Source organism: Zootoca vivipara, chromosome 9, assembly GCF_965207765.1.
Source record: "Zootoca vivipara chromosome 9, rZooViv2.hap1.1, whole genome shotgun sequence".
NCBI lineage: Eukaryota > Metazoa > Chordata > Lepidosauria > Squamata > Lacertidae > Zootoca > Zootoca vivipara.
This window is the reverse complement of record NC_142592.1, coordinates 42881227-42896925: the sequence shown is the minus strand read 5'-3', so window position 1 is coordinate 42896925 and position 15699 is coordinate 42881227. Positions and strand designations below refer to the sequence as shown.

General features: G+C 44.7%; 1 protein-coding gene across 3 annotated transcripts in view; it reads left to right on the top strand.

Annotated features, from left to right (window-relative positions):
* SYNGR1 (synaptogyrin 1) overlaps nt 1-15699 on the top strand; it is a 35747-nt gene that overhangs the window by 10435 nt on the left and 9613 nt on the right. For 2 of the 3 annotated variants that reach the window (XM_035127259.3, XM_035127260.3), the window contains exon 2: nt 10250-10487. In XM_035127259.3, the coding sequence (XP_034983150.1) occupies nt 10250-10487 (238 nt within the window). Of the gene's footprint in view, nt 1-3005; nt 3180-10249; nt 10488-15699 lie in introns of those variants that run through there. The other variant, XM_088652080.1, reaches the window with a different exon arrangement.

Genomic DNA, 15699 nt, shown 5'->3' with positions numbered 1-15699 from the left:
ATCCGGCCCCCGGGCCTTAGTTTTGTTTGGGGACCCTGATATAACCTAATGATACCTCAGTCTCCGTGCCTCATTCCAAAAGGAAGCACAAACCCTGAGAAAGCGCCTGGAACCCCCGGCATCTTGCGCCACTCAGAGGTTGGGGTGGCATGCAACAAACCTTTATCTAAGTCAGGGGTCAGCAAACTTTTTCAGCAGGGGGCCAGTCCACTGTCCCTCAGACCTTGTGGGGGGCTGGACTATATTTTTTTGGGGGGGATGAATGAATTCCTATGCCCCACAAATAACCCAGAGATGCATTTTAAATAAAAGGACACATTCTACTCATGTAAAAACACCAGGCAGGCCCCACAAATAACCCAGAGATGCATTAAATAAAAGGACACATTCTACTCATGTAAAAACATGCTGATTCCCGGACCGTCTGCGGTCTGGATTTAGAAGGTGCCTTAGTTTGGGAACCCCTGATGTAAGTCCAATTGCACTTGATTAGGGTTTACTTCTGAGTAGACATGGAAAAGATTGCCCTGTTAGTAACAGAAACATTGTCAGACATTCCAAGCAACATAAGCCTTATATCGCCCTCATGAACTTCCCCTTTATGTGAAGGAAAATTCAGAGATTCAAAGTATGTCTTTGAATGACGTCACATGGAAGAGGGAGGCACCGTGAGTCCAAAAGTAAAGAGAACAAGTGGTGTGCAACAGTCTGTTCTGCTAGTGCAAGATACTTCTGTTGGTGGAACAGGACTTTCCTCTCTGTAGCTCCCCCCACCCCACCCCATCCACCCAAATCTGCTCTGGAGGGTTGTGGAGCTTTGTGTACAACCCAGTGACTCTGATGGGTTCGACAAGCATTGTTAAGCAAAGCAATGATCCCAGAGAGTTTTAAGCAACAATCCAGGGCATCTTCTCCAACCTGCTGTCCTCCATATGTTTTTGGACTACATCTTCCCTCACCCCCAGTCAGCATTGCCAGTGGTCAAGGAAGATGGGACTTGTAGTCTGACAACATCTTGAGGGCACCACATTGGGGGAGGCTGCTTCACTGAAATGTTTTCAGGGTACTGGCAGTGGAGCCCCCTTTTGGAGCAAGGGAGCCACTGCGTTGCAATGGTTAGAGTGCAAGAGGAGGAGTGGAAGACCCAGATTCAGAGTCTCCGCTCTGCCAGAAAGTTTGGACCAGGTTTTATCTCAACCAACCTCACGGGGATAGCGTCAGGATGAAATGGGAAGGGAATCAAACTGTTTTTGCCATCCTGAATTTCTTGCAGGAAAGGTGGAATAAAAACAACAAACCGAGAGTTCTAAAATATTCCCCAATGAAAGCTTGAACATTCAAAACTCAGGGTCATTGTATTTGACAAATACCGCTTCATATACCCACTGGGATAGTTCTTACTTTGTTTGAAAAAAATGAATAGCAAAGAAGTCATTGTTCCCTCATAATGGCATCAAAATCTCTCTAGCATACGGTTATTGGGTCCAGAGCTCAGGATTCCTCCAGGGCAGAAATGACAAGTCATCTTGTGATACCTTAAAGGCCAACAAATTGGTCAAGGTGTACGGATTCATGGACTTTTAAAGTCTATTTCCATCAGATGCAGGAAGTGTTATCCTGAGTTGCAGGTACATTGTTGGAGTTCATTAGGCTCTGCTTTTTGCAATGCTGCAGAGACAGGAGAAACCCCCGTCTGCTGAGATCCTACACCTACCCCAAATGAAACTTTTAAGGTCCCAAGAGCTCTCTTAGTGTCTGAACCTAGTACCCCATTTAGCATTGTATCAGAAATACAGATCAGCTTCCAGACTGCCAGCAGATGCAATAAGAGTTGATGGTTCTCTGATTTAAAAGAGAGAGAGCAGCAAAGTGTTCCATGAGTAACGTTGACTTTGGAATGACCAACACAAAAGAAGAGGGATTGAGAGAGACTCTTGCTTTAGTGAAATCAGGCAGACAAGTCTCCAGGTAATGACTGTCCTTGAGGACTGCCCAAGGCAGGTGTATGGGTCATTAGCATCCATAGCAACAGTGGAACGTACCTGCAGTCTTATTTTTCCTGCAAAGCGTTCTGCCAGCTATATGTCTTGTGCTGTTGTCCATTCACAAAAGTCAGCCAATTACGAACACATTGCAATGCTTTTAAGAAATATTATATGCCTTTCTTGCATCCCACCAGCTGGAGCTATCCTGGGATATAGGGGCAAGTTGTGTGAATCTTCCCTGAGGTTTTATGAACAGCAGCAGCAGAGCCATCAGATCAGACCCTTCCAGATGTGTTGGTCTAAGTTCCCATCGATGCCAACCAGTGTGGCCAATGGTCAGGGATGATGAGAGTTGTGGGACATGAGCATCTCCCTTACATTGGGCCAGTCTATCGTACATCTGGACCAGGGATGAGGAACATTTGGCCTTCCAAATCTTGAACCACAACTCCCATCAGCCCCAGCAAGCATGGCCAGTGGCCTGGGATGATGGGAGTTGTAGTTCAGCAACAGCTGGAGGGCCAAAGGTTCCTCACACGTGATCTAGCCCACTGGGTTAGGTTGTAGAGTTCAGCCTGTCAGGATGTTAGCTGTGTGAAGGATGGAAGCCAGGTAGCACCTCTCCGGAGGCTCAGGCAAGCGTCTTCTCAGTTGCCTGATTCCCAGTTGTTCAAACCAGAGAAGCTAAGAATTGATCCTGGGACCTTCTGCATGCAAATCATGTGTTCTGCCACTGGCTCTGCTCCCTCCCTGCAACTCGCAATCAAGAGATCTCTCCTGCGGAGAGGGATATTATTATTGTTCCCCAGGGCTGACAGGTCCCCAGGGCTCTTGTCTCTTCCAGATTTGCATGGAAAGAACAGTTTCCCTGCTGTGCCTTTTTCCATCTTAGAGCTGCAATGATAGAAGTCCTGCCTGGTAGAAATTCTTCTGAGCAACTCTTAAAAGGTACAAGAGCAGACTTGGGTTTCAGACCGCCTTACATGCTCCCTCTTTTTTTTTTTTCCTTCTCTCTGGCTAGGTGTGATAAAGATTTCTTAAACGCAGCCTTTCCCAGCCTGGTGCTCTAGCCTTAGACCAGGCCTTTGAGAGGCTACCGCAGTGGGATCCAGTCATGGTTCCAGATGAGTCTCCAAGGGAACAGAAATGGCTCTGTGTGCTTCCTTCATTGGTGCTGATCTCTTCCAGCGGGAGGTAAACCAGCTAATGCTGTGGGATCAGCAGTTAAGCTGGGGGAGTGGGCAGGGGATAGGGGCCAGATGCAGCAGCTTGTAATTACCATTCAAATGGAAGGAACAAACAGTGGAAGAAGGAGAGTAGGCAGCAGTTCACATCCTTATCTGTTCGCTGCAGTTCAATTGCCTGCTCTCTACGGGTGATGAATTTTTTTTTTCTGTTTGCCTGTTTGAGGGGACTACTAAGGAGGTGTTTAAATATATCCGAAACAACTACTGTAATTGGTTTGAAGAGCAACGGTTCAGATTGAGAAATGGAACTTGCGTTAACCCTGCCTTCTCCGCGCGTGAACTATGGTGGTTCCACATAGTGGTGGAGCCAAGTCATTTTTGACTCTGGACTTCGTGGTCTCGCCAGCAGAGGGGACAGTTTTCAGTCCGTGCCAATGTGCGTTGCTTCATTTCCTTCCAAATGTTGCAAGGCAGCCCAGCTGTCTTTGGGGCTCCTTCTGCACATTCTGCCAAGTGGAACCCCAGACTTTTGCCCTGCATTGGCTCCATGCCGGCATTGGTTGCAGCAGTCGCATACCTCGGAAGGCTGTTGTACGTGTGTCTGGATCAAAGTTGCCCCAATACATGTACTCGAGTGTATGCCACTCACAAGTTACCTGCTTGCTTTGGGTAACCTCGGTATTTCCAGTAGTGACTGTAACGTGTGGTGAACTGGCCAGTGTGTTCCTGCTGTTTGAGTTTCTTGGCGCTGGCGCTCAGTTCCGCCACTAGGCATGTCTCTGGGGGTGAAATACTGAATCCTCTTATCTTCAAAGTCCATATGGCACAATTTTGGATGGATGCAGCATTGGCGTTTTTGAAAAAGCATAGCTTGGGTTGGTTCTGCTCGCTTTCTAGTCCAGAAAATATGCACTTAACAGCGTGGAGTAACTTAAGAAATCTGAAAAGCAGGATTGGGGCTGGAATCTGACCTCGCTTCCTCTCTCTCTCTCAGGTTATTCCAGGTGATGGCTCAGACGTATTATCAGGGAAGCGTGTGTGAAGCTTTGCTGGGGCATTCCGACTGATTCTGTGTGCATAATGGATAACATCATTTCTTAAAACAGTTAATCCAGCAGCAATTTTCTGATAGCAATAAAAGCTTCTTTTTTTGGCATCTTTTTGGTGTATATGCCTTTGACGTCTTTTTGATACTACAGTCATTCCGGAAGTCCGTTTGACTTCCAAAACATTCAAAAACCAAAGTGTGGCTTCTGATTGGCTGCAGGAATTGGACATTCGGCTTCCAAAAATAGTTTGCAAACTGGAACAGTCACTACCAGGTTTGCAACATTCGGCAACCAGAATGTTCGAGAACTAAGATGTTCGAAAACCAAGGCACAACACTATATGTCCTTAGGGAGTGGCCCAGATCTTCTTGGTGGGCCCCTTATTTCCTATCCCTTCTCCTCTCTCCTTTCTCAGATTTTTACTTTGCTTGCAGGGTGGCCGGACACCATGCTAATGAGACCCTAAACTGCCCACCATCTTAATTTCCCAGAGGCATCTATACATCTAAATTGGCTTATGGAAATGTTATGGAACTTCAAGGCCTTTGCCCAAAGTGCTTCTAAGTACCCAACAATACCTTTGCTTCTAATAAAAGTGGCTCTGCTTATAGAACACCAGAACTGCTACCAAACACTTTCATCACCCTTAAAACATTACTTGCTTAATAGCCACTCTTTGAGTCTGAAACTTGTTTTCCAAGAGATCTGCTAAATTCTGAGCAAGGGTATCAGCCAGAAGTGATTTACAGCTTTTTTAACATTTTGTTTTCAGTGGTGGGGAAACGCTATAAGGATGTGTTAACCATTCAGTGTTAAATCTATATGTATGATTGAGTATATTACTTTATATTTATAAAATGGCTATTATCCCAGCCTGAGGGATTAGGCTAGAAATAATGTTACTTTTATAAATGAAGTAAGAAATAAGAATACGCAAAGGAAGAAATAATCTCGTTCCTGGCTCTCTGGAGGTACCCAAAGCTTGCAGCTGTGAATGGTTGAATAGAAATGAAATGGGAGTTGGATAATCTGTAGCTAGCAGCTTCCTCATTTTTCTTGCTGTGAACTTGGAAACTCTCTCTATATTTGGCAAGTGGTCCTGCAAATGCAAGAAAAGCTTTTGCTTTGTTCCATCCAGGGTAGATTTGATTATAAATCCAGCGAGGAATATTATGTAACAGAACAATTTCCTTTTCGTAACTCAATTTATAAAATTTCAGCAAGGGAGATATTGTGACAGCCTCGTGACTGACGGGGAATGATGGTGAGTTAAGGGCTGGGAGCAAAGAGGCATGCAGAGCCTAGCTAAAAACAAGATGGGCATAGTAGGATGGCGAGGGAGAATGACAAGAGTTCTTCCCATGGTGCTCAAGGAACATTAATGGGGTGAGTTGTAGAGGCATCACATGATACTCAGGAGGGCTTAATAGCCTGCTCGAAATGGGTATCATGCTGCAGGCATCACATGGCACTCAGGAGGTTCTTCTACGCTAACTGCTCAGTTCACTGTGCAGCACTGGGGCCAGAAGGGGGGAAATTGCACGTTTGCAGGCCTTGATTTCTGGAGGTGGCAATGCAAGGAGAATCCTGTACAGTGGTACTCTTGATGCTGGGTCCAGTGGCTGCACACAGCCGGTAGCGGTTGGGGCTGAAGCATAAGGCGTTGATGATGTCTCCACCACCCAGGGTGTACTGGTGCTTGCCTTCGTTCAAGTCCCACAGCATAGCCTGGCCGTCCTTGCCACCTGAAGCACACAGGGAGCCGTCGGGTGAGACTGTCACTGTGTTCAAGTAGCCAGTGTGCCCAATGTGGTTGGTCTTCAGCTTGCAGTTAGCCAAGTTCCACACCTTCACGAGCTTGTCCCAGCCACAGGAGACAATGATGGGGTTGCTGCTGTTGGGGGAGAATCTGAAGGTGCAGATAGAGAAGCCTTTATTCTCCTGCAACATATATTGATCCTGTCGACAGAACCAATAAATAGTTCTGAGAACTCTGAAACTACTGCCTGGAATTTTGTGGTCAACTGGTCTAAATGTAGGGAGTCTTGAAGCACCGTATAACAGTACCTCGAGTTACGAACGCCTCAGGTTACAAATGCTTCAGGTTACAAACTACGCTGACCTGGAAGAGTTACCTCGAGTTGAGAACTTTGCCCCAGGATGAGAACGGCAGCAAGAGGCCCCATTAGCGAAAGCACGCCTCTAGTTAACAGTTTCAGCTTAAGAACGGACCTCCAGAACGAATTAAATTCGTAACCAGAGGTACCACTGTACCTCACCATAACTGTTTGCTTTAGGGAAATAGATGGATATGCAAAGTATTTTCCAAAAGAGTTGGCAAGCAGAGTAAGGAAGCTATGGGGGGGCAGTTAAAAGGGTAAAGGATACTTAAAATTGCGTCTTCTGGACACTGGAATTCTTCCCCATACCTCTTCTGAATTTAAAGTCTTCAAAATGTACAGTATTCACTTTAACCAGGCTCCTGATCTGGTACGGGTTTTGAAAAGGGTTTTTCTTCTTTTCCATGTGCATTGATTGGGTCAGGAGGCAGACAGCCAATTCATTCTGCTCCCAATCAATAGCTAGAAGTTCTCTCTATTATTATTATTATTATTATTATTATTATTATTATTATTTGGCCAGATCATTTTTCATTGCTAGAAACGGGGTTTAGAAAACAGTTGGTTCAGGCAGACAACTTCAAGGGGAGCACAGTTTTTCTCCCTTCTCCAATCTGTGTGTTGGATGAATAGAAAAGGAAAGAAAACCGCAGTCCAGAGTTGAGTGGAGCAATTCTGACTTCTTAGTTCAGGTGTGGATGAACCATCAGTAGTGTTGGATTCTGTAAGCTCTGAGAAGTCTTGTCTGGTTTCTGGAAACAGTCTCTTTCCATATCAAGGTATACCTCGGATTGTTCCTTTCCGCACTTAAAGTGCTTTTGAGCATATTTATTTAAGGAGTTCTAAACCACCTTCTACCAAACAGTTGACAGGGCAGTTTGCAAATGTAAAGCAAAATACATAATATAAAATATTAAAATGGCAAACTAAAATAAGAACTAGATTCAGGTAGGCAGCCGTGCTGGTCTGACGCAGTCGAAATAAAAAAATAAATAAAATGTCCAGTAACACCTTAGAGACCAACAAAGTTTGTTCTGGGTATAAGCTTTCATGTGCATGCACATTTCTTCAGATACTGCATCAGATGTCATTCTTCAGATGGCATATGAAGAAGTGTGCATGCACATGAAAGCTTATACCCAGAACAAACTTAGTTGGTCTATATCAGGCATCCCCAAACTTCGGCCCTCCAGATGTTTTAGACTACAATTCCCATCTTTCCGGACAACTGATCCTGCTAGCTAGGGATCATGGGAGTTGTAGGCCAAAACATCTGGAGGGCCGCAGTTTGGGGATGCCTGGTCTATATGGTGCTACTGGACAATTATTATTATTTAAAATAAGAACTGTTTCAGCAATCACCTAATTTTGCAATTCCGCTATTTCTCATCACATTTCCTCTCCAACAAAGGCCTGATGGAAGAAGTGTGTCTTTACCTGTTTCCTAAATGAAAGCAGCTATGCGGCAAGATTCACCTCCGTGGGGAACTTACTCCAGAGTTTTGGAGATGCCACTGAGAAGTTGCAATTACAGAACCCCTTGCTCTAGAGTCTAAATCATCAATGGAACACCAAAAGTTTCCCCTCCACTGTTCTTAAAGGACAGCAGATTGATATGGAATTCTATGGAGTTCTAATTGTACTTCAAAAACATACGATATAAGAAATAAAACAAGCAATAACCATACAATTACAGCATCTAGCACGGCACATTGGAAGGCAGGGGGGGAAAACATTAAGCGGTCTGCCGAAACCAGCAATTTTCAAGTGGTCCCTGAGGTGGGGGGAGTTCAGAAAGTGCAAACTCATTGCATGGGTGTATGATTTTGGGGAGCTAATGTTTCAGAGGAAAATGTTTGCACATAGATGATCCTGTTGACTACTTCATGATTACGATGCTTGCAAAACTATATCTGAATGTTTTCCAGAGGTACAGTCAGGTTAGAATCATAGAATCATAGAGTTGGAAGAGACCACAAGGGTCATCCAGTCCAACCCCCTGCCAAGCAGGAAACACCATCAAAGCATTCTTGACATATGCCTGTCAAGCCTCTGCTTAAAGACCTCCAGAGAAGGAGACTCCACCACACTCCTTGGTAGCAAATTCCACTGCCTAACAGCTCTTACTGTCAGGAAGTTCTTCCTAATGTTTAGGTGGTATCTTCTTTCTTGTAGTTTGAATCCATTGCTCCGTGTCCGCTTCTCTGGAGCAGCAGAAAACAATCTTTCTCCCTCCTCCATATGACATCCTTTCATATATTTGAACATGGCTATCATATCACCCCTTAACCTTCTAAGGTTGTCTATATACTGGGATTGCTGAGTGACAGCAGATGGGGAGGTAGAACACCTCCCCAGTTTTACAACTACTACTCTGGCTCCCAGTTAGTTTCCAAGCCCAGCTCAAGAAGCTGGTCTTAATCTTTATGTTGTTGTTGTTGTTTAGTCGTTTAGTCGTGTCCGACTCTTCGTGACCCCATGGACCATAGCACGCCAGGCACTCCTGTCTTGCACTGCCTCCCGCAGTTTGGTCAAACTCATGTTCATAGCTTCGAGAACACTGTCCAACCATCTTGTCCTCTGACGTCCCCTTCTCCTAGTGCCCTCAATCTTTCCCAACATCAGGGTCTTTTCCAAGGATTCTTCTCTTCTCATGAGGTGGCCAAAGTATTGGAGCCTCAGCTTCACGATCTGTCCTTCCAGGGAGCACTCAGGGCTGATTTCCTTAAGAATGGATAGGTTTGATCTTCTTGCAGTCCATGGGACTCTCAAGAGTCTCCTCCAGCACCATAATTCAAAAGCATCAATTCTTTGGCGATCAGTCTTCTTTATGGTCCAGCTCTCACTTCCATACATCACTACTGGGAAAACCATAGCTTTAACTATACGGACCTTTGTCGGCAAGGTGATGTCTCTGCTTTTTAGGATGCTGTCTATGTCTAATCTTTATAAAAAGCCTTAAATAGCTTGGGATCAGATTACCTTAAGTTACCACTGCCTCCCAAACAAGCCTGTCCTGTTATTAAGACATTCCTCAGGTGGGCCCTCTTTCCTCCACCCCCATCAAATGTCAGGCCATTGGAGGCCTATGTGGAAGCTTTTTCAATGGCACCGCCCTAACTTACCGTAGTAACTCTGTCCCTAAAGAGACTCATCTGATGCTGAGGCTGATGACTTTCGAGTGCTAGGCAGACTTTAAAAACAAAACAAAAAAAACCCCACGCAGCAATATTTGCCATGTGTTTTAGCATTAAATAAATGAATGGGGAGTGAACTGCAGCAGTAGTAATCGTAAAATTTGGCAAAGGAAGGGAAAGTAGGTGGTGGCAGGAATACTGAGCTAACAGATGGGAAAATAGATTGCAGAGATGGTAGGTGGAAGACTGAGTGGGTGCTTGAATTGTGATGGCAAATTACTAGTTCTGGGTGACTTAGAAATAACACTGCTTCCGTTCTCAGGCATCTTCCAGCTGGATTATCTACCAGCAATGGCTGAAAGCAAAGAGGGGCTGTTCAGATCTAAAATAGTGTGTTAAAATACCTGGGGTACAATCCAGCCACACTGTGCAGGATATTTAAGTCTTAGCTAGGCTTAACTAGCTAGGCCCAAGCTTTCCCTCCACCATAAGATCAGACCCTGTCTTATGTGTTTGAACCTTCCGAATTCCTGTTCTATGGGCTGTTTTATTCATTTTAAGTTGCATTTTTGTCTTAACTGTCTTTTAAAACTGTTTAGAGATTTTGGGGAGGGGGGAATACTAAAGGTACTTTAGAAATGATTTTGAATAAATTACATGAATTCTCTTTGAAATGAGTTGGGTTTTACAAGTGCTTCTGCCTGCCTGGTTTGTATCCCCAGCATGTAGAGTGAAATCTTCTAAACCCTTCTCTCCCCTCCCCGCACCCAGCTCTTCTCCATCGTTGTGTTTGGCGGCATTGTGAACGAAGGCTACGTCAACCGGCCGGATGAAAAGGAAGAGTACTGCATCTTCAATCGCAACCAGAACGCCTGCAACTATGGCATCACCGTGGGAGTCCTTGCCTTCCTCAGCTGCCTTCTTTACCTGGCGCTCGATGTCTACTTCCCACAGATCAGCAGCGTCAAGGACCGCAAGAAAGCTGTGCTCTCTGATATTGGTGTTTCTGGTGAGCTCTCCAGCGGATCAGCACCGCAGGGGTTTCCATGTTTATACCGTGGTTCTTTGTGAGCGAGGCTGCAGTCCTGTGCACTCTTGCTGAGTGTATGTCTCATTGTCCACAGAGGGGCTTAGTAATGACGCCTAGGATTGGGCTGCACAGAGGCCTGTCTTATTTCATAAACTTACCGATAAGCCACCACAGTTGGAAATGCCTCTACCTCTTTTCCATCATCTTCATTTCCCCCTTCCAGTTTTTATTACAGTATTGGTTTTTCTTCCTGTTTCACCCAATCAGGTTGGGGAGGACCCCTAGTTCAGTGGTTAATGGGGCAGTTAGGTAATTTATAGATTTGATTTAACTGGTTTTATTATCCTTTCTTCCAATTTAGATGCTAATGGTTCAAAATATGGTAAGCCAGCCCTGCTGCATTTGGGATCAGCTGCTCATTCTGTTGAATGAGGCCCTAGATCTCTGCCCCAAAGCCCTTTCCTGACGGCAAAATTGTCCATGATAGGACACACCTTTGGCATGCAGAAGGTCCTAGGTTCAGTCCCAAGCATCTGAGATGGCTGCTGTCAGTCCATGGGTCTCAAGTGTAAAAGTGCTCCATACATTCCTATTTATTTAATTGTTTCCTATTTTATCATTTATCTGACCAGTTCTGTATATGATCTTTGTCCAACGGACGGCAAATTGGTTCATGTCCTGGCTGACCTGTGTTCAAATAGGCAAGTTGACCTGCATTGTAACTCCTTCCGTGCTCAAAGACAAGGATCGATATCTGTATAGAACGAATTGATTTAAATGACGCCCACGTAGATCAGGATCTGTCCCTGCAGAATAACAGCAAAACGTTAGTTCACGCTGCACTACACTAGTTGGCAAGACTGTCTTAGGCTCAATAGTTTGCACCTATCACTAGTAAGGTCACCAGCGAGCCGAGATTAACCCACAAAATGATCGTTGATTGGTCATGTTCATGTAAGCAAGAATACACAAATAATTCCTGCAGAGAAAGGCAAAATGACCTACATGTTAGTTTGGGGCTTGTTTCTGTAATGAATAAAAGTAGTTTGAGAGGTTTTGCAATCACTCCCTCTCTCTATTTCATCTCCTGCCCCCTGGTTAGAAATTTCATATTTTGTGTGAGAGCTCTTGGACAAAATCAGAGATGAGAATGGCAGCTTTCCAGATATTTTAAGTGCAGGGTGGTGGTATATTGGGTTGCAGAATTACCTCCTAATTGCTGATGAGCTTTTTCTAATCAAAAGTCACTTTCAAATACACCAAATTAAAGCACCATTGCAACCAGTGCGCCATGCACTTTCTGGGGGCTCTGAAGGACTCTGTCGAACTCCTGACTCTCATAGCAAAGCCCAAGTTATTTTCTGCTTCCTGTGAACCATAAGAACCAACTGAAATGCAAGTGCAATGGGGGAGCAGAGAGGCAAGAGTCAGCCTAGGGCTGTGATGGCAGTTCTCTCTCAGCACAGGGAATAGTCTGCCAATGCAGCCACCAGGATCCTTGAAGTGGAACAGAAAACCGCTGCAAGGTTTTAGAGCTGGAGCAGCTTATGCGCACCTAATATTTTCAGCCGGAGGGTTGTAGAGCCAGGAGGAAAATCCTTGCGCTCATAACCACATCATCTTTTGTATGCCTGGCTTCTCTGGCTCTCGCTCTTTCTCTCTCATCCCCTCCATAATTAATGCAGAGCTTCTTTTGATGCTTTTCTCCAGTTCTCTCTTCATCTGTGATTTCGTTATTATTTCTGGCTGCTGTATGTGTCTCCTTGCCGCCCCCCCCTCTCTCTTAAGCCAAGTTCTAATTCGTGTGAGTGAATTCTTGCTATGATTCATTCATCCTTTGTCTCTGTGAGCATCAGTCATACAAACAGGCAGGTGATTCTGACAACATGGTAAAAATGCCCATTGGATTGGGTTGGACCCTAGAGCTCCTTTCCGGCTGTGCATTGTAGGGGGAAATTGCTAGTACCTTTCAGATAAACCAGCCTGCCATTACTGATCTTCTCAGCGAAGAGCTGACAAAGATCCAGGAATCCTCAAAGTTCCCTGGAATGCCATTTGGAAACTGCAAAAAGTGCTTCTCCGCCTCTTAGGCCTTCTATCACCCAACTTCCAGCTATGAATATAAAGCTCTCTAGGGCATTAAACAAAATGAGTTAAACAGTCTCATGGCAAGAGGTGAATCCCAAAGAAAACATGGTTTTAAATAAATAAATGCCTATATAAAAAGAAAGGAGTAAATATAAATATAGAAAAGGATTATACATGAACACACACACACACACACACACACACACACACTATTTTCAGTTTATCCTGGCCTTTGATATATTCTCCTGATATAAATTGTTTTAACTGGTTTTAATGCTATATTAATATATTCTTGTAATCTGCCCAGGGACTTTATGGGTTTTCCAAGCAACCAGACTTTATGGGTTTTCCAAGCAATCATAGGTATGATAATAATACAGAGGACTGATTTATAAAAAGCACTTGGGTTCCAACATAGGATGGTGCCTTTTGAGAAATAAAGGCAGGCAACACACATTATTTCATTAACGTTACAAACTGTTTCTCTTATTGCCCTTTAAGTAAATTGTCCACTCGTTCTTAAAACATCCTCTTCATTCAATAAACTGGACTCTAGACATAGCTCTCCTGCAGTTAATGACGTCAGCGTGATAGGGACATTGGCTCAGTGCTGGTTCATTTTTCTGCTTGTAATTAAGTTTGCAAGCTTAATCCAGGGACAGTTTTCTTTCCCTTTAGCAAGTTCCTTAGTGCAGCTAGGCAGCATACAGCCAGGAAAAGACTATATTAGTAAGAAGCAGTGAAGCAAATTTTAAACTTAATAGCTCAATCCTCCTAGCCATCATTACTTAGAAGTAAGTAAGTAAGTAAGTAAGTAAGTACACTTGCTTGTGAGCTAATAAGAGGCTGAGTTAAGAAGTTCCCAGTTTAAATCTGGCCTCTGCTATGAACTTTAAACAAGTCCATAATGATTTCACTGGTCCTAATCTGAGTGAGTTGGCTGGATACCCCTTGCAGTACTTCATATATTCTCAAGGTCAAGGACAATATGAATGCTGAGCTTTATTATTATTATTATTATTATTATTATTATTATTATTATTATTATTATGCAGTCTCTACTTTCAGACTGGAGACAGAGATAGCTTTGAAGGAAGCTGAAAGTGGTTTCAGAGATTCCACTTATTATGGTGTACCTATACGTTCCTTTTGTCTTAAGGTGTACCTATATGTTTCTTTTGAAATATTAAAACCTGCAAAACCTGTTTACCAGTGGAGGATGTGGGAGTGAGGTTTGCACACCATAGGCAGCCACCACTCTTCTAAACTGCCCTCAGTGCTTTAAAAACACATTGGCTTGGAGCTAGACTTAGTAATACGTAGAGTAGATCCACTGAAATCAAGCAGACTAACAAGTCCAGCCCATTGTCTGTCTCATCATACACAAGGCTCTGTTTCTGTATTTCGAGAGTGTTTTTCTTTCTTTCTTTCTTTCTTACTGCTTCCTGGTGTTACTTTTCTATGAATTCCTATGCACAACTCTTCTGGGTATAAAGCCCAGCAACCAGGTCATACCAGGGACCATTCAAAAGTATGAAAAGATCCAATGGCACATTTTCTCCTTTAAAACAAACAAACGAGTCCTGGGCTTTTGGCAAGAGTCCAGGAGCTGTGTATGCAGTCTGGAGTCCCGCTGCAGTTGATTTTGGAGCTGTTCATCCTTCAGCTTCCAAATACAATGTTTAATTGTATGGCTCAGTTCTGCAGAGATGCTGCATTTCAAGAATAAATGAGCAATTGACGCTTCTTTTTTTTGATGCCCGGAGAATTAAGTGGATAGACCCATTGGCCTTACTAGGTACCTCAAGGACTGGGTGTGTGTGCATTGGACCTTTGACCCAGATTTGCAATACCTGTAAATAAATAATGCACATGTTAATTTTTATGCAAATAAAGATTGCAGGTGACACCCCACCTGCACTGTGCTTTGCAGTTTGCCCAGAAGTCCCATAAGCAAAGGGGATTTTTTTAAGAGAAGGGGAATGGGTGACATATCTCACAGCTAGAGGAGGACCCAGCCTTCCACCAAGCCCTGGGTCATCTGGTGATGAAGAGCCAGGATCCTGCAAATAGGCCAAGGAAGGGCCATCCATACACAAGGGGTGAGATCAGCCTCCTACTTTGAGGCTGAACAGGTCCCAAGCCTGAGGGAAAGGTGGCGCGTCAAACGCCACATGAAACCCTGGCTCTTCTGGAGAAGTGCCCAACTACAGGCAAGGGATCCTCAGGAGTAAATGGATAGATGTCTCCTTGGGCATAAGGCTCTCTTCTCTGGAAGCAAAGGGAGCTGAGAGAAGTGGACAAAATGCCAGGCAATTCCTTTGGATATATCCACTGTGCAGGGAGCTCACTGCTGCTGAAACTGCTTTCCCTCATCACTCCAGAGCATGAGTAGGCAAACTAAGGCCCGGTGGCCGGATCCGGCCCAATTGCCTTCTAAATCTGGCCCGCGGACAGTCTGGGAATCAGCGTGTTTATTTAAAATTCAACTCTGGGTTATTTGTGGGGCATAAGAATTTGTTCATTTCTCCCTCCCCCCCCCCAAATAGTCTGCCCCCCCCCAAGTTCTGATGGACAGTGGACCAGTCCACGGCTGAAAATGTTTGCTGACCTCTGCTCCAGAGGATGTCCCTTACTTCTTTCATTTATTTTTACATTTATACCCCACCTCTACTCTGTGGCGCTGTGGTCTAAACCACAGAGCCTAGGGCTTGCCGATCAGAAGGTCGGTGGTTCGAATCCCCGTGACAAGGTGAGCTCCCATTTTTTGGTCCCAGCTCCTGCCAACCTAGCAGTTTGAAAGCACCTCAGAGTGCAAGTAGATGAATAGGTACTGCTCCGGCGGGAAGGTGCGCTGCTCTGATTCGCCAGAAGCAGCTTAGTCATGCTGTCCACATGACCCGGAAGCTGTCTGCGGACAAACAGCTTATAGAGCGAGATGAGCGCCGCAACCCCAGAGTCGTCCACGACTGGACCTAACGGTCAGGGGCACCTTTACCTTTACCTACTCTGTGGTGGTTTAACAGTCACTCCCTCTTCCCAGGGAACTCTGGGAATTGTACCTCTATGAGGGGACTGGGGGTTTCCTCACAACTCTCAGTTC